We start from the raw sequence: 26,635 nt of genomic DNA on the forward strand, positions 1-26,635 counted from the left end.
CATACACTCTTTTTTGGCATATTTTTGATGTTAGGAAAGTTCCAGAAGCATATCAGGTCAGAGACTATAGATATTTCAGGGAAAGTAGAATGCTCCTGTGAAAACTTTGGTAAGCTGAAATGGCATAAAGTGAAGAGTATCCCCCACTTTCCAGAAGTCTGAGTTACACCACTTTGCTTTTAGGAAAGTCCTACATTAGTACAGTTACAGCTATTTTCATAAAAGTTAAAATCCTCTTCAGATTTTTCTGTTAGCATTAACAGGCACTAATGTAGGTCTTTCCTAAGCCAAGAGGCATAATGCAAACTTTCAGAAAGCAAGGAATATCTGTGTTGCCAAATTGCCTTAGAGAGTGGATACCGTCGAGCAGTTAATGTTCCCTCAGCAGAGTATGGGAGTGCCCATTTTGATAACTATTTGCCACCTTAAATAGGTAAGAAATCGTATATTGTTGTAATTAACATTTGTTGGATAACTAGTAAAGTTGAATGTTAGTATGTTCATTGTCCATTTCTGTTTCTTTCGAAAATTGCATGTTTCTCTTTTTCTATTCCAGTGTTGATCTCTGTCTTTCTCACATTTAATTGGTATTTATTTCAATAAATAGTATGAAGTAGGGATCTAATTTTATTGTCCCCTCCCCTGCAATAATTAAACAGTGCTATTTATTGAATAACATTCCTTTCCATTACTGATTTCAGAGGCTACTTCTTTACAAACTTAATTTAGTATTAGCATAATAAATATTCTAGTTCCAAAATAATTTTTCGCTAATTAAAAATAATTAAAAAGGATTGTTATATTCAAGCCTCATCTGTTTCATACATACATAATAAACTGGTTAGTGTTTAGCTGGTTGAGTGGAGTTTGAATGGGGTATTACTCTTTTTTCCTTTAAAGCATGATTGAGTACAAAAATAGGTAATCGTTGTCCTCTTGTTATCTACAACTACAGAGAACCTACCTGTTTTAAGCCCTTATCCATATCCAAAGTATTACTGTCTTCCTGAGGATGATTGTCTTATTTGCAGTCAAAAGTAGGCAGGAAAAGAACCTCAGGCTCATTAAACCGGCCTTGGAGTCCTTAGGGACCATGTACACCATGGATATATTTTAAGTTATAGCAACAGCAGCACATTCAACAAGTTTTCATTATGATCCTTTGAAGACATATCTTTTATTTGGTTATGTTTCTCACATCTCACATTTTATCATACTTGCTAAAAATTAAAGGAAGCAACTATCCAGTTTAAAAAATGAAAGACTCCTTGAAAACGCAGCTGAAAAATGGAAAGCTTCTCTAGATAGTATTAAGATATTTTGAGGTCCTGCATAGTATGAGTTATTAAGTGCCATCAAGGCTATTCAAGAAGCATAAAGAATGTAATTACTATAAAAGCAGCTTGTTTACTTTTGTACTGTGTAAAGAGGGTGCAAATTGGGGCGGTAATGTCTGCATCATTTAATACTTGTTTTCTCTCAAAAGTGGCAAAGAGTCTCCAAATATATTCAGCATATGAACACATCCCTTTTATATATTACTTTTGGCCTGAAAGGTAAATGCTGCTTTAATGGAACACTTCCTGTCAAAATACTAGTAACGGGAATACATGTTTGATGTACCATATTTCATGTATTGCTTTTGCCGAAATGACCAAATAGTCCATGAGAACAGTGTTGCTAATTTCAGAAATATCTGTGTTCACTGTAGCTGTTGGAAGATTGATTTTATGGTAATGTTATCTTGTTTCAAAAGCAGCCCTTTCTACTGGGCTGTCTTTAGTTCTGTGCTCATTTTCAGAAAGAGGTTATTATTTATATTGTGGCTGCCTGCCCCAAACTTGAATATACAGGGCTCCGAGACAAGAATGGAAAGAAGGAAATGAGGGGAAAGAATGTAGGACGCCAGTGCAGAATGGGAAGGGTGCTTCATGAGACCCTTTAATGCTTATCATCATTTTTACCAAAATATAATTAGGAAAGGAAGGAAACACAATATATATGCATACATAAGTTAGTAATTTGGGGGTGGTTGAATAGTTAGAATGAGGCTGTTATCTATGTGCCCACTCTGCCTTCATTATCAAACACAGGAGGGAATGGGCCAGGCCCACGACAGAGGGGGACAGAAAATGTTGTAAACGTTGTCGGTACTAAAGAAAGAGTAGATACCTTTTCAAGGATTAAAAGTGGAAACTGTGCAAACTAACTTGTTCAAAGTTGTGCCACAGAATATGGGTAGGAGTTGAGCCATCTTGTTTGTTTCTGACATCTCTCCTTGTCTTTGTAATAAAATGAAGATGTATTTGTTTCAGGTAGAATAACGAATAGCGAAAATATGTTCTTATCCTAAAAATAAAATCACTTTGGTATTATGGCGGTTCTTAAAGATTTTTAAGAGTCTCTCAAAATTCAAGAAGCAGTTTGTGTTCCGTCTCCTCCATATTATGAAAGGGATGGAACAAACATGAAGCATTTTGAAGCAAGATTTTAATTTTGCTCAAAATCTTGGTGACTATTTTAGATTTGGGGTATGTGTATGACTTTTGGAGTATAAATACTGTTGTTTTCAAAGGTATGTGTTATGAAATCACAGTTGTACCCTTTATCCTCCTGAGAAAACATTCTCCTGAGTTGTATATCTAAGTAGCGGATTTCCTGAAATGCCTCTTTTTGCTTTTTAGATGCTGATAGACAAGATTCCATTAATCTCTTCCTGGGAGTTTTTCATCCCACCGAAGGGAAACCTCATCTCTGGGAACTCCCAACAGATTTTTACTTGCATCATAAAAATACGATGAGACTTTTACCAACAAGAAGAAGGTATTTTTCGTCATAGTATTTTATGTAAACTCAGATTTGATGTTACTTTGAATATAAGATACTTTCATTTTTGAGAAATAATCACATAGGCTAAAGTAGTCAGTCTTACTACATGTTTGCCATGAGGAATTCAGTATTGTTGGTGTGCTGATGGTTGCTTTGGGAACTTGTCATTAATAATTGGTGGTTTGCATTTTTCGTAAGATAGAAAGTTTCAGAACTTCATCATTGAATGTAAGTTGTAGCTCCACTAAAGCAAACTATCAACGTTATTTCCGAGTGCTTCCTACAGATGGGGAACTCTGAAGAACCCTCACATGTAGGGAGTCAATCTTTGGTTTTCAAGTGAACATCACTTTGGAATTCCAGAGTTCGAATGTTCCAGTGCTCTTCCCTTCAGGAAGCATAACCAGCTCTTGGGTGATTCTGGTGAAGACAGGAAACCAGAATAGTGACTCTAGTGACAGATACTACTCTCATCACCCCTTTTACTCAGGGCTTTCTAGATTCATTAGCCATTTTGGGTTATTTTGATGACAGTTAAATTGATACTAATATTCTCAAAAGAAATGAAGTGTTTACCTGATGTGTTTTGATAGGACACTGTGTGGTGTGGCCTCAGGGTCAGGTTGACTCTCTGTCATCATGTGACATACAATTAATTATTTAACTTCTCCCAGTCTCATTTTCCTCATCTGCAAATGTAAATGATGGGACATACCTCACAGAGTCATTGTGAGGGTTTAATGAGAAGACTGTTTAGTGGTTGTGATTGAGGCGTCATGTACTAATATAGTCCATTTTGCCACAGGAGCAAGACAATTCACACATATGAGGTTGGAGACTGGTGCATTCTGCTCAAGGGCCTACAATATCAAGTTCTCTCATCATGCCTTTCTTTTACAGCATCGGTTCAATATAGCTCTTACTTTGTGCAACAGTGCCTCCCAAACACTACAGGGGTCACTGCCAGTCTGTCTGTGTGACCAGACCACAAACAACTGGTGAATTAGCAAGTGCTGATGTTGCAGTTATTACCAAATTGTGTTGCTTCAGGAATGTTTAAAATATTAGGGATGTGTCAGAATTTCTGTTTCTCAGATTTGTTCCTGTAAGTGCATATTAATGGAATAACCAACGTATTATTTGAGCTTACTTTCCCTATAAATGAAGCATTAAATTTACTATTAATAAATGATTGCCTCTGAATTTTTGCTGATAAACAAAAAATTTGGAACTAAGTGTGTTGATTTGGTGAGAGATGAGTGTAAATACCTGTATTTAGCCTTGGTGATGCAATTCACTATGGGTATATGTGGGTGATTTTCCTAATTTTATATTACCTTCAAGTATTAAAGCTTTGTTTAAAATTTTTTTAAATGTTGTATTTAGTTTTGAGAGAGAGAGAGAAGAGCACGAGCACAGGGAGGGGGAGAGAGAGAGGGGGAGAAACAGAATCTGAAGCAGGCTCCAGGCTCCAAGCCATTAGCACAGAGCCCAATGCGGGGCTCAAACTCATGAACTGTGAGATCATGATCTGAGCCGAAGTCTGACGCTTAACCAACTGAGCCACCAGGCAGCCCAAGTATTAAAGCTCTTTTTAAAAAATATTTATTTATTTTTGAGAGAGAGGGAGCACAAGAGGGTGACAGACAGAGAGAGAGGAAGTCACAGAATCTGAAGCAGGCTCCAGGCTCCCAGCTATCAGTGCATAGCCCGACGGAGGGCTTGAACCCACAAACCAGAGAGATCATGGCCTGAGCCAAAGTCAGATGCTTACCGCTGACTGAGCCACCCAGGGGCCCCTCCAGTATTAAAGCGATTAACATACAACTTGGGAACAACCAACACTCAATTTTCTGCTGCAGAAATTAGCTAGTGTATAACAAGTGTACCTTAAACGACTTGCTCACCTCGAGTTACATAACTGATCACTAAGACAGACAGTGGTGGAGCTTATTTATGGCAACAAAGGAAGCTGCTGTTATATCCCCATTTTCTATTAAAAAAAAAAAAGAAAGAAAACTGAGGTTGCAGAGAGAATGGAGAGAAATGTGTCTTGACTGAGATATTTAGCTAGTTAGATGATTCACCAAGAATCATCTGCAAGCCTGCCACTGAAAATAAAGTTTTATCACAGTAGATAACATGCCTCTCTCCGTTGGTTTGGTCTTCTGTTTTTGTGTTGTTGGGTTTTTTTTCCTCCAGAATGTCAAAATTCCAAAAATCAGGTAATGTTGTCAACAGTAAATACTACTCAAAAACAGTACTTACAAAGTGTGTAAGGTAAATTTCACTGTTTTATTTTGGACTTTCTGTTGTCACCCACCTATACTGGTTATTTTGGTGACAGTTAAGTCAGTATCATAACTCTCAGATAAAAGGAACAGTTTAGCCAGAAGCAGTCAACTGGGTGAGAGTGTGGACTTCAGGGTCGGGTGGGGCTGATTTAGAATTTCTGCAAATGTGCGACCTTAGACCTCTTCCTTAAACTCTGGAAACCCTTTCTGCTCAGCTGTCAAATGGAGGTGACCATGCACAACTCACAGGGTCATTCTGAGGGTTCGATGTGTGAGAACTCTTTGGTACTAGGTCTGACACAGAATAAACACGATTCTGAAGCTGTCAGGCTCTGGAGAGATGGCCTCCAGTTAAAACCTGTGATTGTGGGCAAGTTACATAACCGGTCTAAGACTCCGTTGCCATTATGAGTGAAATAGAGATAATAGCACTGTCCTAACTTGTACATGTTTCTGAGCATCAGATGAAGTAATATAAATGCTTAGCACATAAATCAAATAGGTGTTAGTACTGTTACTGTTCTTTAAAGGAGATTACATTCCCTAGTTGTAACATTTACTAAAAATCATACAGGATGACCATAAAATCTGGAAACTTAGATAATAATATTTTATCACTTATGATAATATAATATCAATAAACACTTTATATGTATTTGCTTGTGTTTCCAAACTTGGTGACTATCCTATATTTTACACTGTGTTTACCAATGAATTATTCTGATATATTTTTACTGAATGATAAGGGAAGGGAAAATAAACCTAGCTCTGACTAGAGTTCATCCAAATCAGGTTCTCTTGAGGTAACTACTTCTGTTATTCAAAGGGCTCACTTTCGTTGATCTGCCTACAACCACTAAATGAAGTTTTGTTCTGCATTAGGTTAATAGGAGATATATCATCTAAGATGTTATTTATTGAATCAGTGTTTCTCATGTCACCAAGATGTTTTTAGATATTAAACATTAATCACTTCATTGACTCAGAGTTGAGAGATTGCCCGGCTCTAGTCACTGTCTGATATGTGAGCTCCCTTGGTGTCTTCCCAGGAGAGGTCATCTGGCCTGTGCTTGACTAGTCCTGGTTTGTTATCTGGGATGTGTCTGGTTGAGGGGGCAGTTCTTTTCAGACAGTTCACAATTTTTTCTCCTATCATGCTGAGATCTGCTTCTCTGTAACTTTACCTACTAATCTAGTTCAGCCCCCTGAGACCTTAAGAACACGATTTCTCTATCCACTTTATAGTCTTTTAAAAACCTGAAGTTCACACCATCTCAATATCTCTTCTTCTCCAGGTTAAATAACCCCATTGTCTTCCGCTGCTCCTCACATACTGGGTTTTAAGCCTCTTTGGGATTCAGAATGCTCTCCTCTTATGGATTCCAGTCAACATCAATATTCTTTTTCTTTTTATTTTTTTTAATGTTTTTATTTATTTTTGAGGCAGAGAGAGACAGAGCATGAGCAGGAGAGGGGCAGAGAGAGAGGGAGACACAGAATCTGAAGCAGGCTCCAGGCTCTGAGCTGTCAGCACAGAGCCCAACGCAGGGCACAAACTCACAGACTGTGAGATCATGACCTGAGCCGAAGTCGGATGCTCAACCGACTGAGCCACCCAGGCGCCCCAATATTCTTTTTAAATTGTGGTACCCAAACCTGGGTTCAGTAATGGTCAGAGTTTGATCTGATTTGTGCCAAATATTGTGGGACCATTGGAGCCATTGCTTCTCTTGTCTTGGATACTCTGTTTATTATCAAGTCTAAGATTGCATTAGCTGTTTTCAACAATGCCATCATAATGTTGATTCTCTGAGCTTCCTGTCTGTTAGAACTCCCAAGTGTCTTTAACATGTCCTGATACCGTGCCTTATCTGTACCATTCTTGTATGCTCATTTGAGCATTCTTGGTCTTCTGTGCTTTGCCTGCTTCCAAAAAGGGGGGTTAAACGTGTATCCTTTTTATTAAGTATTACCTGTAGCTTTGTAGCTTCTTCAGATTTAATCAGCTGGCCATCTTGATCCTGATAAAAATACTTGATGAAAAATATTGAGTAGAATAAGGTAGATGGCAGAGCTGTATGGGGCACCACCAGACAACTCCTTCTACCTTAACCTGATTTTTGGTAGGACTTATTTAAATGGCTGTAACTTAATCTATTGTCATCATTTAATTGTACTGTCCTCCTGCCCACATTTCTCTTTCTTGTTCACAAAGATTGATTGCTTTGCTGAAGTCCATATATGTATATTAATTGAGAGAGCTCCCAAGTTAGCTAGGGGAATTAAAAAAGAGTCTTTTTTTAGTGCCCCTCACCTTCCTATGTGAGCCTGTGGAATTGAGTACTCAATTCTAGGGACTGAAAAAGAGCAGAGCAACTGGCATATTAGGTATTTTATGCAAAGGAAGAAGTGGCACCAACTTGCAGTCTCCTGTCTTCTGATCCCTGGTCCCAAAGCAGGTTCTACCTTGCTGCAGGACTCTTCCTCTGAGTAAATGTACTTGGAGGTGGAGGTAACAGAGATCCTCCCTGTCCTGGGCTGAGTCCTCTCAGATGCTCTCATCTTCCATTTGTGTCAGCTCTTCTTCCCTGGGGCAGGTGTTTCTCATGGGCTTCTGTGCTGAGACCTACCTAGAGGAGCTGGACTTTTCAAAATCCAAAATACTTTTCAAAAGTATTAAGTTACTTTTATCTTGCTTAGGGAATTACAGTTTAATAATACTCAGAAAAAAATCTATGGCCTGTTTCAAGTTGCTAAAACAGGACTGTCTCTTAATTCTTTTCCTCCACGTGGTATGTTCTGAGTTTAAACATATTCTTTATAGTGTTTACTGCTTTATCTTAGATAAGCTAATTGTGAGCATCATTCTTTAGGCAATTTCTTATATACTAGCTGATACCTTCTTTATTTTCCTCCTCTGTGAAGATTAAGTGATTACAAAATGGAATTTGCACCTGTGTACACATGCATGTGCATGCATGCATGTGCGCACACACACCTTAATTAATCCATGCTTTCTCATTCTTCTGATCTGATAATCTGTTTCTCCTATGAGAAAAGAAAAGTAAATGAGATTAGATTGGTGTGGTTTGGATGTGGAGTCATAAAAGTTATCCTTTTATCCTTTTAGGTTATTCACATCTCTGTTTAATACTTGATTCTGTTATCTTGCTGAAATTGACATCACATTCTTTGATGTATAGTTTTTGTAATCTATTACCCTCTCACTTTTGAGCATCAAGACTACATTTGCTCATTTTTAGTATAAGTTCCGTTCTTCACTCTTCTTGAAAAGATTATTGATCCCATCTATAGACCAGGACACTTGAATGCTCTTAAGAGATGCTCCACTGCTTCCTTCCGTCTCTTGGGCTATACATGCTTCTCTCTTCTCTCGTTTTTCTCTTTCCAGCATGAAACTTACCATGTCTGTTGAAGATAGAAACAATGCTAGAATTAAGTAGCTTTACTTTTCTCTGTCATTATTTTCAACGTGGCATTTCTAAGACACAGAATGGTGTTTGACACAGTAGGTGCTTACTAAATGTTGAAAATAAATGTGAATTATCTGCAAGCAGCAGGCATAACTCTTTTCTGTTTTTTTCATGTTCAAAAACCTTGCTATTCAAAAAGCAGCCCGAGGACCACCCCCTCTGGAATCACTGGGAACTTGTCATCAATGGAGAATCTCAGGCACTGCCTACTGAATCAGAATCTGTCTTTTAACAGAATCTCCTTAAGTGTTCGTGTGTGCACTGATTTTTTTTTTTGCTTTTTATTTTTGTTTTTTTTTATATAATTTATTATCAAATTGGCTTCCATACAACACCCAGTGCTCATCCCAACAAGTGCCCTCCTCAATGCCCATCATCCACTTTCTCCTCTTTCCCACCCCCCATGAACCCTCAGTTTGTTCTCTATATTTAAGAGTCTGTTACGGTTCGCCTCCCTCCCTCTCTGTAACTTTTTTTTTTCCCCTTCCACTCCCCCATGGGTTTCTGTTAAGTTTCTCAGGATCTGCATATGAGTGAAAACATATGGTATCTGTCTTTCTCTGCCTGGCTTATTTCACTTAGCATAATACCCTCCAGTTCCATCCACGTTGCTGCAAATGGCAGGATTCCATTCTTTCTCATTGCCAAGTAGTATTCCATTGTATATATAAACTACATCTTCTTTATCCATTCATCAATTGATGGACATTTAGGCTCTTTCCATAATTTGGCTATTGTTGAAAGCGCTGCTGTAAATTTTGGGATACATGTGCCCCTGTGCATCAGCACTACTGTATCCCCTCGGTAAATTCCTTGCAGTGCTATTGCTGGGTCATAGGGTAGTTCTATTTTTAATTTTTTGAGGAATCTCCACACTGTTTTCCTGAGGAGCTGCACCAGTTTGCATTCCCACAGTGCAAGAGGGTTCCCGTTTCTCCACATTCTCGCCAGTATCTGTAGTCTCCTGATTTGTTCATTTTAGCCACTCTGACTGGTGTGAGGTGGTATCTCATCGTGGCTTTGATTTGTATTTCCCTGATGAGGATTGACATTGAGCATCTTTTCATGTGTCTGTTGGCCATCTGGATGTCTTCTTTAGAAAAGTATCTATTCATGTCTTCTGCCCATTTCTTCACTGGATTATTTGTTTTTCGGGTGTGGAGTTTGGTGACTTCTTTATAGATTTTGGATACTAGCCCTTTATCTGATATGTCATTTGCAAATATCTCTTCCCATTCCATTGGTTGCCTTTTAGTTTTGTTGATTGTCTCCTTTGCAGTGCAGAAGCTTTATATCTTGATGAGATCCCAATAGTTCATTTTTGCTTTTAATTCTCTTGCCTTTGGAGATGTGTCAAGTAAGAAATTGCTGCGACTGAGGTCAGAGAAGTTGTTGCCTGCTTTCTCCCGTAGAATTTTGATGATTTCCTGTCTCACATTCAGGTCCCTTCATCCAGTTTGAGTTTACTTTTGTGTATGGTGTAAGAAAGTGGTCTAGTTTCATTCTTCTGCATGTTGCTGTCCAGTTCTCCCAGTCCTATTTGCTAAAGAGATTGTCTATTTTCCACTGGATACTCTTTCCTGCTTTGTCAAAGATTAGTTGGTCTTGTATTTGTGGGTCCAGTTCTGGGTTCTCTTTTCTATTCCATTGGTCTGTGTGTCTGTTTTTGTATGCTCTGAATTTTGAGAAGCACTATTCTAAAGCATAACTTCAGTCTCAAGCAAAACTTGAAGAGCCTTTCCTGTTATCATCTCACTTTCTGCACCGCCCCCCCCCCCCAGTTCATTAGGCATTATGTTCCTTTTTCCCGTTATCCTTGGTTATATATTCTGCTTGCCATCTCTAGGAAAGTTCTCTCTGTTGCCTATTTCATTTAAATACCCCTATTCTTCATAATTGGGATTATTCAAGATTATAATGTCAGCATTTTATTTTTAGAAAGCTTTCATTTATTTAAAATTATCTTTTTAGCATTTTTGGTCATAGGCTTTTTTTTAATAAATGTTTTGAAAATCTGTGTTTTTAATATATTTTGATATACTGTTTCACATTACTCTCCTTCCTAGTGCTCATGAACTTTGATATAGCATTTTCCCTCTGAAGACCCAATATCAGAATTTGATTATCAGAACATATCCAATGTTCAGAGAGAGGGCAGTTCAGGGTTTTGTTGTTGTTGTTGTTTTCAGATTCTCTGCTCACAGTAGATGAGTCTTCTGGCAGAAATCCAGATGATTGAAATTCCCTACCTTCCTCTAACTGGCCTCTGTAATCAAGTAGTGAATATTTATAGTTAAAGATTAACAGGGCCTATACTGTTTTCTAAGGGAACTTGTTCTTCAGGACTGTCCATTCACTTCATGATTTTGGTTAACTATTGCAATTAACTATACACAGACCCATACATGCAGAGCAGAGTGGAAGAAGTAATCTAATTCTCAGATAACCATGTGTAAGAGTCTTGGCTGTAGAACTTGGGTCAAGGTCCTGCTGCTCGCTGGCTTGCAGAGTAATGCAGGCAACAATCTGGGGAGAAGTAAACAGCAGCTCCGAGAGTCTGGCTTGGTATACCCAAATCTTTTTTAGCTAACAGTAGTTAAGTAACATCAGAACACTTGACTCTCAGATGTGTTCATGGAATTTTTGTACATCAATGACATAGCTGAAATAAGAAGTTTGGGAAAGTAGTAGCCATGTTGGAGACCTACTATGCCCCAAGCTTTACAAACATGTTTTAAAAAGAAAAAAAAAAAGGGGCGCCTGGGTGGCACAGTCGGTTAAGCGTCCGACTTCAGCCAGGTCACGATCTCGCGGTCCGTGAGTTCGAGCCCCGCGTCAGGCTCTGTCTGGGCTGATGGCTCAGAGCCTGGAGCTTGTTTCCGATTCTGTGTCTCCCTCTCTCTCTGCCCCTCCCCCGTTCATGCTCTGTCTCTCTCTGTCCCAAAAATAAATAAACGTTGAAAAAAAAAATTTAAAAAGAAAAAAAAAAAAAAAACTAACCTTGAAGTAGGAGGCAGCATCTTACTATAGACCTTCAACCCCTTTTATCCAATGAATTGTAGAAAACCAGTATTTACAATTGGTTCACCTTATTCTTTAATTTTTTTTTTTAAATTTTATAGTTACACTTACTGGTGGACACCAGAGGTAATAAAACATTTACCGCTGCCTTATGATGAAGGTAGGTACACTGTTTCTCTTTTAGTTTTTATATAGTTTTTATACCAACGTATTCTGGAAATATTTCTAAATGAACTTGAAGCATTAAATTATTTGCATATAATATTTCATTAAAAAGAAATTAATGACTACTCAGTTTTATGTTGCTGTTATTATAGGGGATTGTTAACATCTTAGATGACTTCCAGGGATTGTGTTATATTTCTTTTATTGTGTTTTACAGTTGTTAAGTATGTTCCTTAAATGTTTAATGGATATAATATATTAGTTTACCATTTTAAACTAGTACTTATTATGTTTCTAAATATTTGGGGGTAGTGGGAAGGAAGTAAAGACCCATTCGTAAGGAAAAATAAAAACTTTTCCTGTGTCTAAACAGTGAAAATATATACAGATATGTATATAAAATTACATTTTAGTCACTAAAGTTTAAATTTCATTTCGTATATTTGTCAGAAAGGCAAGAAATTTTTTTTATTAAATGAATAATCTCGAATGTACAATGCGTTCAAATGATGTTTCCATCATTTTTCCAGTCTGGAACATTCCAGTTGAGGATTCCATCTAGTCATGGTTAGGCATTCCAACTTTGATGGTAAAGGCCATGAACTAAGAAGATTGCAAATGATTTTTAGCTTTTAATAAATTATTAATTAATTTTTAAAAAGTATTTGTAACCTTGAAATTCTGGGAAAAATCATAATTCCTATTGCTAAGAAGATTTGTTGTTCCAGGAGAAAGGAAAGAACTATAGCAGTCTAACCTTGGCCTTAAACAAGATTTGAAATATAAATATGAAGGAAAATTTAGTGAAATAGCTGCACAATTTATATCTAGAAGGCAGAGGGTATTTATTTCAAAGCAAAACAGAATTCAAAGAGCTGAGTTGTTTGATTTCTGAAATAACTCCCTGCTCCCACCCTGACTTCCAGAGGCCTTCCTGCCCCCTTGGAGCTTATCACACTCGGCTTTGCACTGTATATTCTGTGCACATAGCACATCTCTTTGTCAAGTGTCTGAGTGCTAGAGGCCGGAGCTGAACCTCGTTGGCTAGATGTAATCTAAAGACTTTAAGAGTAACAGGCATATCTCTCTTAGTTATCTGTGCCGCGAACTTAAAGAAGTTGATAGTGAAGAAATTCCACAAATATGAAGAAGAGATTGACATCCACAACGAGTTCTTTCGACCATACGAACTGAGTAGTTTTGATGATACCTTTTGCTTGGCTATGACAAGTTCCGCACGGTATGTTGTGAGTGCTCTGATACTGTAAAGATTTGGGAACTTTAGTTTTCCTAGTTTATATAGATAAGCCTTGCTTTGTCATAAGTCCATTCTGCAAGGCTGCTAGCAGGGATTGTACAGCCTCTGAATACCCCCTGTGATGAGTAGCCCACTACTTTAGGAGATAGTCCCTTCTAGTGTTAGATAACTGGAGTTAATTTCTTCCCTTTAGTAGGTTGAAATCTGCCTCCCATTGGTCCTAGTTTGTCATTTGGAGTAAACTCACTTTTTAAAATTGAACAGAAACTGAGAGCCAGCATAAATTAGTAGAATAAAGCATAGTCTTTGGTACTAGAAAAGCAAGGGTGTGAATTGTAGATCAGCCACTGCATACCTGTGTGACCTTGAGAAAATTATCCAACTTATCTGAGTCTCAGCTTCTTCTTTTATGTAGATAGGGGCATGTGTATCACACACATATATACACATACATGCCAAATGCCTTAATGGAGTGACCAGCCTAGGTGGGTGACTAATAAATGGTGGCTATCATTATTTTATTATTCTTATTAGGAATAGGACAAGTCTAGTTCCTCTTCTGTATGACAGCCCTCCAGATATTTGAAGAAGCAGTATTAATTTTTTTAGGGTAAATATCCTTCATTCTTTTCATAATTCACATGACATTGTTTTCAGACTCTTCATCTTGGTATGTCACTTTTGAATATACTTCATTTTTCTGTGTCTCTGTTAGAGTTTTGTGGGATCTTTAGAAAAGTGATGGGACTAGAGTAAGAAAATTAGGCAAAGCAAATAACTTCTTGATTATCATTCTTTGCAATAAAGTTTACATTTGTGTATTTTACATTTTCTTCCAATGTGATACATGTATGCCTAGACTTAATGTACATGTAGAAACATATCCTGTGGTTTTGTTTCCTAGAAACCACTCCATATTTTGCTTTAGTTTCAGATGGAAAGTTGAGAATATTTACTTGGTTGATTCTGAGTGAAACTTATTAAAAGTTTAGAAGTTTTAACTGTGAGGTCATTGTCATTTCCAGAATATTTCAACTCAGCAAAGGATGAATGATGTTATGCATATGTGTATATATTGTATAGTTGATTATTTACTTGCATGAGTTATATTCTATAAAGTTCCTGTAATAACTGAATTAGAGAATACTGAACCATTGCAATTCAGGTTTAGGTTCCTGGCAAGCCTCTGGTCACAACATTTTCATTAACCAGTCAATACATAACCATGTTGTATGTTTCTGTTTAAAGATGCCTTACTTAAGATATATTGTTGATTCATTAACATTGAACTCACAGCATAGAGCACTATAACTCCTACCTGAACAAAACTTCTCCAACACACGTATTTTCTTTCCAACACACAGCTTTCTTGTGCTTAGAAACACTAGAGAGCTTCAGCACTATGCTTGGGGTCACTTGAGACAACAAGGTCACCACCAAACAGCACAAAAAGGTACAAAACATGGCAGTACATAGACTGTAAAAAGGACACTTGTTTATAGCATGACAGCTATAAACAAGGCAGAGTGCCGCCTTGTTCTCCATCAGCTGGGAACATGAGCATTGGGTTACTCTAATTTTCCACTGTTCTGTGCATGCACATGTCCACAAGTGATCACAAAAGCTCTGAGTATTGGTTTTGGGGTTATGAATAAACTTTAGTGAGCAAGCAAATTCTCAAATAAGGAGTCCACAAATAATGAGGATCGACTATATATGTTCAAAAATAAAGAAAAATTAAACCACTTACAATTTAAAAAAAATGTTTATTTATTGAGAGAGAGAGAGAGCACTCGGGGGAAGGGGGGCAGAGAGAGAGGGAGAGAGAGAATCCCAAGCTGGCTCCACACTGTCAGTGCAGAGCCCGGTGTGGGAGTCAGTCTCACGACTGTGAGATCGTGATTGGAGCCGAGATCAAGAGTTGGACACTTAACTGACTGAGCCACCCAGGTGGCCCTAAACCACTTACATTTTTTTTCAAATGTTTATTGATTTATTTTGAGAGAGAGAGTGTGTGCATCTGTACCTGCGCACACATGAGCCAGGGAGGGAGAAAGAGAGGGAGACACACACACACACACAGAGAGAGAGAGAGAGAGAGAGAGAGAGAGAGAGAGAGAGAGGATCGCAAGCAGGCTCCGTTCTATAAGTGCAGAGCCCAACGCGGAGCTCAATCTCATGAAGCATGAGATCATGACCTGAGCCGAAATCCAGAGTCAGATGCTTAACTGACTGAGCCACCCAGGTGCCCCTAAACCACTTATATATTTAAAACAATATTTACAAACTGTCAAATAGGCATTTTGGGTCAAATTCAATATTATTTTGTTTTCCTTCCAAAAATGTAATGGCTGCACTTGGAGCAGAATCCTTGCTGGAGCCCTAAGTCTCATCAGCATAAATCATGCACCTCTTGCCTTTTTGGCTTCTCTGAGGAATTTGGTCTGGTTTCAGCAGTAATGGTGAGGTAGGCCTTGCACAGTGCCAGAGTAGCTTCAGCTTATCTTAGGATGTGGTGAACAAAAAGTTTCTATTTCAGGTGTTCCAATAGTGTTTTAATGAATTAACCCCAGCCTAATGAGGTAGATGCTGATACTTGAATGGATACTGCTGTGGTTTTGAACATTATGTCGGCATCCCTAGGTGGTATAGTGTAATAAAAACATTGTCCATAAAACTGAGCGGCTTAGTGTTTTGCCATGGGTTTTTATGAGTTTAATTTTACCTCAAAAGTAATTGTGATGTATAAACAAAGTGTATACATCTTAGCAGTAATTTAGATATCAACTCTGTTCCAGTAGAGAAAAATCTTAAATTCAAAACCATTGGGTCCCATAATCATGAAGAAAATTCACAGTGAAGACTGATAACATTGAAGTTACCTGGTGCCATTAATTCATGGGATTTTATGGCCTTTTGATCACCTGAGCTCCCCTGAACATTTGGCTCAGAATATATGTAGCTCTGAGGGCTAAGAAGGAATAGTGTAAGAATGTGAATTGAATGGAAACCAGGATGGACAGTGATTGATATGGAATTTCTTTCCCCTCTCTCCAGTGACTTTATGCCTAAGACCGTTGGCATTGATCCAAGTCCATTTACAGTGCGTAAACCAGATGAAACAGGAAAATCAGTATTGGGGTAAGATTTGCATATAGAATGAAATTTTAAAGATTTATGTAAAATAATATGGCACTTGCAGTATAATTTACACCAAAAAGAATAACTTCAAGTCACATCGTTTGGAGCACATTCCATTTATTGCATCTCTACAGGTAGTTTATTCATAGCACTGGGATTACTAAAGAATTCAACATTGAAAGAATTTGTAGGAGTTTCAGCAACATGGTGCATTTTATTATTTTAAATTAGGAATATCACAGGTGGCATAGGCACAGGTAACAGATATTATGTGTTGTGTCCTATAAATAACTCAGTGTCCTCTGTTTCCCACGACATAAAATACTTAAGGAAAAATTTCTATTCGTTTTCTTGTATTTTTGTTGGCATCCCAAGGAACCATTAAAGCAAATATGTTCAGGTAGAGAAATTAATACATATTCTGTGTATTTCTGTACCATTGTTCTGGGGAAGACTATTTATTTACATCTTCATGCTTAGAAACTGGAGTGAAATGTGATATGTTCTAGCATAAGAATCTGTTACTACTGCCACTGACCTGAATAACCCCAGTGATAAGATTTTTTCTAGACTCTGACCAGAAACCCTGGCCAGACTGTAGATACTGAGTCCTAATTGTATTTGGGAGTGTGAATGGGATCCTGGTTGGATTTTAGCTACGTGTGGTTTACTACTTCCTGATACACCATTTCTGTGGCTTAAATATGTGGTCTTAAATTGCTGTATGCTAAGCCTTAGACCAGAAACTAAGGAATTTAAAAGAAATGTCCTCAGGAGTCAGGATTCAAGAAGTTCCTGGAACAAATACGTAAATGACCAGCTACATTACTGCATAGCACAGAAATACCATTGACTTTTAATTTTTACTTGGCAGAAAGTCAGAAACTAGTTTATTTTCTATAACATGTAACCCATGGTCAGATAGTATTTCCTTTTCTTTTCCTAAAACATTTCCAAATCTTACGATATTTTAAGTCTTTTGTAGAGTATTTTTTGAAGAGTGAAATATTAAGTATTTTTCATTAAAGCCAAAAATATTACAATAAAGTATTATCTGAGTTAAAAAAATAGTATTCTTACCATTCTCATGTTTGGAACTGAAAGTAAATGCTTTCATAATTCTGAGTTTTTTGGGGTTTTTTTTCCATCTACTCCCTACTATTAGAAGGAATGTCTAGCAAATATAGTTATTTACTAATAATACAAATACTAAAATTTAGTTTGTGTTCATCAGTTGCTCATTACTATGGTACAAATCATCGGCTGGTGCTATGATTGATAAAAATCATATAAGGGAAGGAAATTTACATGGATTTGGCTATTGACCTTTTCTTGAAGCTTTTACAGGTTACAGATAACATTACTAATATCCCAAACTTATGGTTTTCTATTATTGTACCACAAATTTTGAAAGTGTTGGTTTCAGTTACCAAAGGAAAGCACAGTAACCAAGTGGTGAGAAGACTTTTCTGCACTGGTTTACACCCACTTACTGGTTTATTTTCTGAATTTATAACAGGGCTTAACTTCATAGAAGGTCAGTACATGTACGTGGTAAAATGCTAAGGTTTTCTCTTAATCACAACTTGAATCCAAAAACTGGTTTTTCACAGCCATTTTCTTGTGCTTCTCTAGCACTAGGATTTTGGACAGTCATGCATAGTGAGTGTCAAAGGATCGATTTAAAGATGCTTTATGTCAATATTCATCTTTTTAAAGGAACAAAAGCAATAGAGAAGAAGCTGTATTACAGCGGAAAACAGCAGCCAGTGCCCCGCCACCCCCCAGCGAGGAGGCTGTGTCCAGCAGCTCTGAGGATGACTCTGGGACCGACCGGGAAGAAGAGGGCTCTGTGTCTCAGCGCTCCACTCCAGTGAAGATGACCGACACGGGAGACAGTACCAAAGTGACTGAGGTGTGCAAGAGATGAGCTTGTGTGGTCTGGCATTAGGCTCTAGAGAATGATCTCTAAAATTCTACTTTCTGTTAAAAGACTTAGAGTCAGAAAAGGCCACATGCACACCATTCTAATATGTGGTGTTTGAGGTACTTCCAGAGATGAATATTTTTTTTGTTATTATTGAAGTATAGTTGACATACAATGTTTATTAACTTTAGGTATACAATATAATGATTTCACAATTCTGTACATTATGCAGTGTTCACCATGGTAAGTGTAGTCACCATCTGTAACCATACGACAATATTATTGACTGTATTCCCTGTGCTGTACTTTTCATCTCTGTGAGTTATTTGTTTTATAACTGGAAGTTTGTATCCCTTAATCTCCTTTACTATTTCTCATGTATTTCTGTTACTCATGCCCCTACACCTTCTCCTCTGGCAAGCTCCAGTTTGTTTTCTGTATTTATGAGTCTGTTTCTGTTTACTTGTTTGTTAGATTCCACATATAAGTGAAATCATATGTTATTTCTCTTTCTCTGTCGACATATTTCACTTTGTATAATACCCTTGAAATCCATCCATGTTGTTGAAAATGCCAGAAATCTCATTCTGATATTCCACTGTGTGTGTGTGTGTGTGTGTGTGTGTGTGTGTGTGTGTGTACATACATACATATACATACTACATCTTTCATATCTATATATCTATTGATGGACACTTAGGTTACTTCCTGTCTTGGCTATTGTAAATAATACTGCAGTAAACATAGGAGTGCATATATATCTTTTGAATTTGAATTGTTTTGGGGTTTTTATTAGGTAAATATTTAGTAGTGGAATTACTGTATCATATGGCATTTCTATTTTTGATTTTTTGAGGAACTCCATACTGTACAATTTACATTCCCACCAGCAGGGTATGATGGTTCCCTTTTCTCCACATCCTCACCAACACTTGTTATTTCTTGTCTTTTTGTTACTAGCCATTCTGACTGGTGTGAGGTGATATTATGGTTTAGGTATGCATTTCCCTGATGCTGAGTGATGAGTGACGTTGAGCATCTTTTCATGTGTCTGTTGGCCATCTGGATGTCTTCTTTAGAAGAATGTCTATTAAGGTCCTCTGCTCATCTTTTAATTGACTCGTTTGTTTTTTGGGTGTTGTAGATGTTCTTTACATATTTTGGATATTAACCTGTTGTTGGATATATCTTCTCTTATTCAGCAAGTTGCCTTTTCATTTTGTTGATGGTTTCCTTTGCTGTGCAAAAGGTTTTTATTTTGGTGGAGTCCCAATAGTCTATTTCTGCTTTTGTTTCTCTTGTCTGAGGGGACCTATCCATAAATATGTTGCTAAGGCTGATGCCTAAGAGATTACTGCCTGTGTTTTCTTTTAGGAGTTTTATGCGTTCAGGTCTCACATTTTGGTAATTAAGGGATGAATACATTTAGCATAGATGTTATTGAAATGGTTTCATTGTGAAATCGGTATTTTTGCTCCCATGTATAACAGCAAATTTCTTATCACTTCGGAATTTTTTAAGAGAATCCGGTCTCATTTTGAGCAGCACATCCACTTGAGGTCCATTCATTTCCTCACTCAGCACATTGCTGGAATGTAGGGTTTGGACCTGAGCCTCACAATCTTTGCCTAGCCCTAGTGGGAAATTCACCTGCTCAATTTGACATTACCAATACAAGGGAACATAAGGGAAAGTAAACTACAAAAGAACCAAATCTAGCTTTAGGGACATGCAATTTCCAAAAATAGCCAAAAGTCGTAGAGATAGATACGGCAAATAAAGTGTGATAAGAACTGAATTCATTATTCCGGGAGTTGGCAAACTACAGCCAACTGTCAAAATCCAGTGCACTGCCTGTTTTTGTGAATAAAGTTTGATTGGAACCCAGCCACGTGTGTTTGCTTGCATGTCGTGTCTGGCGGCCTTTGTACTGTGCAGCAGAATTGGGTAGTTGCAGCAGAGTGCCATGACCCAAAGAACCTAAAATATTTACCATCTGACCCTTTGCAGAAAAAGTTTTCTAATTCCTGCATTATACCAAAGAAACTAGTAATTATTTAATAGCTTTTGACCCTAAAACAAAATTATTTTTAGTGAACTGAAATCAGATTTTTAAAAAACCATTAACTGAGAAGTTTAATGAATAGATTGAAGAAATACTGTGATTACTTTTGTGGAAAATCTCACAGGTTCATTTTCTTTACCTTTGGAAATAATTATTATGCTAGATGTCTAAAAATTCTGCCTTGTTCCTTGTCGTTTTTAACCCCAGAATGTGGTCCAGCCCATGAAAGAAGTATATGGAATTAACCTCTCAGATGGTCTCTCAGAAGAAGATCTCTCCATTTATTCAAGGTAAACTACTTTCATGTAGAAATTAAGAAAATATGCAAATGTATTATTACAATAACTTATATCTAGTCTAACTTCTAATACATGAAATTGGTGGGTGGCTCAGTCAGTTGAGCGTCTGACTTCAGCTCAGGTCACTATCTCGCAGTTCATGAGTTCGAGTTCCGCATCAGGCTGTGTGCTGATGGCTCGGAGCCTGGAGCCTGCTTCAGATTCTGTGCCTCCCTCTCTCTCTTCCCCTCCCTGACTCACAGTCTGTCTCTCTGTCTCTCTCTCTCTCAAAAACAAACAAATAAACATTAAAAAAAAGTGAAATTGGTAATACAGAAGGAAATGAATTCCACTTGCAATGTAGTGTTTAGGAGGTCAAATTCTGAAACACTGGTTTCTATTTGGAGTTAAAGGACCTACTACTGCCTGAGACTCTCAGTGCCCTAAATGGTAAAAATTTACGACGTGTCCATGCATTTTCACTGCCCATATATAAGCTGCAAACTGAAGTGCACATACATTTCTCTATTCTTGCATTAGCAAAGTCCCAAGATCAGGTCCTTCTTAGAAAATGAACCTAGGATATTGACGATTGTGGATCTTGCATTTGCGTTAGCTCTAGAGTGCTGGTGGGAGTGGTGGCTGAGGAGGAAGAAGGAAGTGGTGATATAAGGGTGTCAAGTCAGAATGTTCTAGACCTTTTTTAGGCAGACTAAGCTGAAAGAGTCATCACAAACCCTGAGATCATGACCTGAACTGAAATCAAGAGTCAGACGCTTAACCAACTAAGCTACACAGGCACCCTAGCTTTCCATTCTTTTTTAAGGAGAGTATTTCATTTGCTGAATCCATCAAACTGGAAACTGACAGCTTTTTACTTCAAACTAGTAAGATTGGCTATATAATATGTAAAATATAAAATATAAACCAGTAAGATCAGCTACATAATATGTAAAACATAAGAATGCACAGCATTTCTTAACTACAAAAGCACTGGTACGACTCTGCATTACTATCTTGACAGAAGCCAACTTAGCCATTCAGAATTCAGCCACACTCTTCTCAGCCCTGGACACACAGGTGCACAGTCCCTTATCCATCACAGCTGTCCCTACAACATAGATGAACTCCAGCATATGAAGCGAGCCTTTGTAAGCAACATGGTCTGGAAGAATGAATTATCTGGGGTTCGTGACTGCATAATATGACTTCGCTTACTGCAGACAGTATGAGTGTCAGGGACTGAACTTATGGCTCACGTTAATTGAGCAAAAAAGAAAGTGTCTCGTGCTTCAGGTGTGACTTTTGCTTGGAGCCTTTGTAGTGCAGAGTGCCTCTGAAGCCCACTTTTCGTCCTCCTTTCTCTGGGAGTGAGATACAGCCCTGTTCAGCCATAGTATTCCTGGGAAACAGTCTAAGAAGGGTACAAGGGTAGGCCCATAGGGAAAGGATTACTGCAGGGGAGGAAGGAATCCATGTCCTGGAATAAGATTCTGTGTTTGATATCCTGAAGAACATCTTCTCCTTTGATTTGTGTAACACTTTGCAGTGTTTTATTGTTCTTTAGACAACTCTGTAGTAGGCTGAGAAGATATTATTATCCCTCTTTAGAGGCTAACAGCATGGAAAGTGCCACTCAATGACTTATTCAGGAGACCTTCCCTGTGCTTTGTGGGTATCTGTGATTTTAGACTGTGTAGCCCTCTTTATTTTCTTGATAATATCAGCTGCCCCTGCTTATGATGTAGACCTAGGGGGAAGGGGAGAAACAGAGGTGTGGTCATCTCTTCCCCTCTGTGTGAGTAACCCTTGACTATGGGCAGACTGCCCCTACAGGGGGCACGGGCATCTTCCACCTCTGTCTGTTGTGGGCATTGCTATGGTAGAGGAAGCCTCCCTCCATCAGTATCTGGGGGGTGGCCAAGGATGTTCAGGAACTTTTTGCCCCAGCCAGGCTCTGGGTGTCTCTATTGTTGTTGTTGTTGTTGTTATTATTATTATTATTATTATTATTATTATTATTATTATTGGTTTCAGGAATAGAATATAGTGATTCATCACTTACATATAATACCCAGTGCTCATCCCAGCAAGTGCCCTCCTTAATGCCCATTGCCCATTTAGCCCATCCCTCCACTCCCCTCCCCTCCAGCAACCATAAGTTTGTTCTCTGTATTCAAGAGTCTCTTATGGCTTGCCTCTCTCTCTGTTTTATATTATTTTTCCTTCCCTTCCCCTATGTTCATCTGTTTTGTTTCTTAAATTCCACATATGAGTGAAATCATGATATTTATCTTTCTCTGACGGACTTATTTCGCTAAGCATAATACACTCTATTTCCATCCACGTTGTTGCAAATGGCAAGATTTCATTCTTTCTGTTAGGGGCTCTGGGGTCTCTTAGTGCCTCCTCTGATCCAGATGGCAGAGCTTCAAGGGCAGGGTGAGAACCCATGTAGTTCTGGCCTAAATTGGCCTAAAAAAGTTCTGCCTTCTCCCACTGCAGTTCTGCAACCAGTGGGCTAGTATCCACCAGAGACTGTGCATGTAAAGACAGTGCTCTGGCCTGGCCTGCCTGTCACAGCTCCCATCTGGGCAACCACAGAACAGTGTGGGGAAGGGAGGGAGGCAACTGGAACTGGAGCCAACAGCCTGTCTTCTAGCTTCCTGCTCTCCCGCCTGTTTTTCCTACGTTTGGTCTCAACCACCTTCAAACTCCTGAAGATTTCTTGGCTTTATAGTTTTGTTTTAATTGCTTAGCCCTGTTCTCTATGCCTTCCTTTGCCCTCAGCTTTTCTGATATCTTTGGTGTGTTATCTTAACCAGGCCTGGAAGTTTTCTGCTTGCCTCCCCAAGCCTCAGACCCGTGCCAAATCTTTTGTTTGTTTGTTTTTGTTTTTGTTTTGTGTTGTTTTTTGTTTGTTTGTTTTTTAATATGAAATGTATTGTCAAACTGGTTTCCATACAACACCCAGTGCTCATCCCAACAGGTGCCCTCCTCAATGCCCATCACCCACTTTCCCCTCCCTCCCACCCCCCCATCAACCCTCAGTTTTTCTCAGTTTTTAAGAGTCTCTTATGTTTTGAGGGAGCCAAATCTTTTTAAAAACAAATTCTGACAGTGATTGTGTACATGATTAGGTAAGGTTAAAGTTCTGTACAAATAACAGGTATCATGTGACATTCTTCCCCCAAAATGAATCAAAAATCTTTACTTGCTGAAGATAAAAGTAAGTTATTTAAAAGTTTTCCAGTAGCATGTAATGATTTAGTTAGTAATTGTTAGTTCTGCAGTACTTTTCTTGACCTTCAAAAAAAGCTAATAAAAATTTAATTGTAAAAGTATCAATAATCAGAAAAAAATTTATATGATATATATATTTTTTGAGAGAGTGCAAGCAGGGAAGAGGGGCAGAGGGAGAGAGAGAGAATCTCAAGCAGGCTCTATGCTCAGTGTGGAGCCTGATTCAGGGCTTGATCCCACGATCCTGAAATCGTGACCTGAGCCGACATAAAGAGTCAGACCCTCAACCCACTGTGCCATGCAGGGGCCCTAAAAGAAAATGTTTTAAACAGTAGAAAAGTGGGAAGCCCTTTCATCATGCGCCCTAACCTCCCAGGGGCACATTAGAACAAAACTACAAGCCATGTCCCTGAGGGGAACATGAAGGCATGTAGCACAGACCACACTAGGACAGGTGTGCACCTGAGAAATAGTAGGTGGTCCTTGACCCATCAGCCCATTGGCCCATTGCCAGGTAGCCTCCTATCCGATGGAGCTGGTGGGGGGCACTTCCCTGTGACTCTTAGCTTCAAGCCTGGATTAGTGCCGTTCCAGTCTCCTCTAAGGAGGGGTGGTGTGGCATTGAGGCTCAGCAGGTGGTCTCCTCAGTCCCCTCCTTCACAGTTCAAAGTATCTCAAGAGGGGCTGGAGTACACTTGGGGATTCTTGTGGTCCTGTGGAAACAGAATCCACATGCTAGGGTTTCAACAGTGTCCCTGCTTTGGGAGATGGATCCCTGGCCTGATCCTGCTCTTCCCTTGTCATTTGTCTCACTGCAAATACCTCCCCTTGTGTTCTCAGCTTCCTGCTGCAGTCACCCTTAGGTAAGTGAGGCCCTGAAGGATCATCTTCCTGGCTTCAAGAACACATTTAAGTAAATTGGGACACACAATTCTTCTTCCTTCATTTGTAACAAACCCACTGTAAAATCAGGTACCCATTTGTAATTACAGTCTTATGCTACATAGGGCACTCGTGTGTGCTTTTCTGAAATAAGCATGCTACTGTCATTTGAAAGCTCATACCATTTTGTGTAATCTACTGAATTTATTGCAAATAGTTCCTTCTTTAGCTTACTTTTTATCCATTGTAATTTGTAGATTTGTTCAGCTGGGTCAGAGTCAACATAAACAAGACAAGAGCAGCCAGCAACTCTGTTCCAGGTGCCCAGATGGAGTTATAAAACTGTAAGTACTAGATTAGACCTTTAAAGAATCTTTGTATTCATGCCATTCATAGTGCTTTTTTAAAAAACTTTTTAAGAAACTATTCAGTTTTACCACTATAAGCACTAAAGCATCTCCTCCTGGTGTGTTACCCAGGGAAAACTGGGTAGCTGTGGGCATGGGGAAGAGACTGACAGCTTTGACTTGAAATGTACCCTTTGGAGGTGGGATTGGAGTTGGTGGAAGCTTCCCTGCATAAACTCTGCTCTCCAGTGGGTAGAGGTGGGATGACAAAATAGCGCTGCCCCTGAAGACAGGCTCCTCAGGAGCAGTGATGGGTTTGTCATTTCTGCTCAATATCCCCACTGGTTCTAATAACTTTGCTGTAAGTTAAACAGGTGTTTAGTAAATTCTTAAACAGAATCAGGTTCACATCCTGGATCACAGCTCTGTTACTTCTTCTTGTTTTTGGTTTTGTTTGTTTTTTTTTTTTTCACCTTGATTAAGTTTGTGTGGCTCAGTTTCCTCATCTGCAAAATGGGATGGTAATACTCTGTAGGAGAGTGGTAGGCTTAAACACAATAATGCATTCAACGTACTGAGAACAATATCTGGTAAAAAGTTCTCATTAAGTTATGACCATCTTCATGTTCATCATTATTGTCTGCTTGTTGGGACCAAACAAAGCAAAGGTTATGACCGGGAGAGGCTCCTAAAGCCATCTGCTCAGTTGAGTTTCTTCTAGAAAATGAGTCACTGTGGATATTAAATGACGTAGTATACATGAGGTGTCTAGATTAGTGTCTGACATATAGTTGACATTTAGCAAATGTTCTGTTCCCTTTTCCTAGAGCAACTTTATCAGTTTGTTTAATAAATTATTTGATACATACTGATTGCCTAACTTCTCTGTGTACTACATCTGCACGTTCTTGATTGATAGTTAAGAGGCTGTTATAATAATTTCGGGCAAAGACTGGTGGCTGGGAAGACTTAGGAAATGGAATAGATTTGGGGAATGTTTAGGAGGTGAAATGAGACATGGATACTAACTTGTCATGGAGGGAGAGAAAGATGGCCTTATCCAGAATGGCCCTTAGATTTTTTGGTTTGTATAACAGGTTTGCTTGCTTGCTTGCTTGATACATTTATTCATTTAGCAGCTAGGTATTGACTACACCTATGTTAGAATCATTCAAAGCTTTCATTTACTAGCTAAGGAGTGCTATAGGAGAATCCAGTTTGCATTTAAAGTAGCATCAGAGTGGCCATGTTTAGGAGGCAGTTGGGTCAACTGATCTGGAACTTCTGGGGATGTAAATGGTGATGGTCATTTCCTTCTGGGGATGTACATGCATATGGGTGATAATTAAAGCCAGTGGCTATGGATGAGGCCACCTAGGAAAAGAGAATAGAGTCTCTTATGGTTTGTCTCCCTCCCTCTCTGTAACTTTTTTCTCCCCTTCCACTTCCCCATGGTCTTCTGTTAAGTTTCTCAGGATCTACATATGAGTGAAAACATACGGTATCTGTCTTTCTCTGCATGATTTATTTCACTTAGCATAATACCCTACAGTACCAGCCACGTTGCTGCAAACGGCCAGATTTCATTTTTCTCATTGCCAAGTAGTATTCCATTGTGTATATAAACCACATCTTCTTTATCCACCATAAGAAACTCTTAAATACTGAGAAAAAACTGAGGGTTGATGGGG

The 26,635-nt window shown here is 38.6% G+C and overlaps 1 protein-coding gene across 4 annotated transcripts in view; it reads left to right on the top strand.

Annotated features, from left to right (window-relative positions):
• The window catches only part of FIG4 (FIG4 phosphoinositide 5-phosphatase), a 131,072-nt gene that overhangs the window by 63,411 nt on the left and 41,026 nt on the right, over nt 1-26,635 (top strand). For 3 of the 4 annotated variants that reach the window (XM_045499254.1, XM_045499255.1, XM_045499256.1), the window contains exons 16-22: nt 2,685-2,823; nt 11,740-11,798; nt 12,896-13,043; nt 16,119-16,202; nt 17,922-18,117; nt 20,402-20,484; nt 24,855-24,941. In XM_045499254.1, coding sequence (XP_045355210.1) covers nt 2,685-2,823; nt 11,740-11,798; nt 12,896-13,043; nt 16,119-16,202; nt 17,922-18,117; nt 20,402-20,484; nt 24,855-24,941 — 796 coding nt within the window. Of the gene's footprint in view, nt 1-2,684; nt 2,824-11,739; nt 11,799-12,895; nt 13,044-16,118; nt 16,203-17,921; nt 18,118-20,401; nt 20,485-24,854; nt 24,942-26,635 lie in introns of those variants that run through there. The other variant, XM_045499257.1, reaches the window with a different exon arrangement.

Source organism: Leopardus geoffroyi, chromosome B2 (genome assembly GCF_018350155.1).
Source record: "Leopardus geoffroyi isolate Oge1 chromosome B2, O.geoffroyi_Oge1_pat1.0, whole genome shotgun sequence".
Lineage (NCBI taxonomy): Eukaryota > Metazoa > Chordata > Mammalia > Carnivora > Felidae > Leopardus > Leopardus geoffroyi.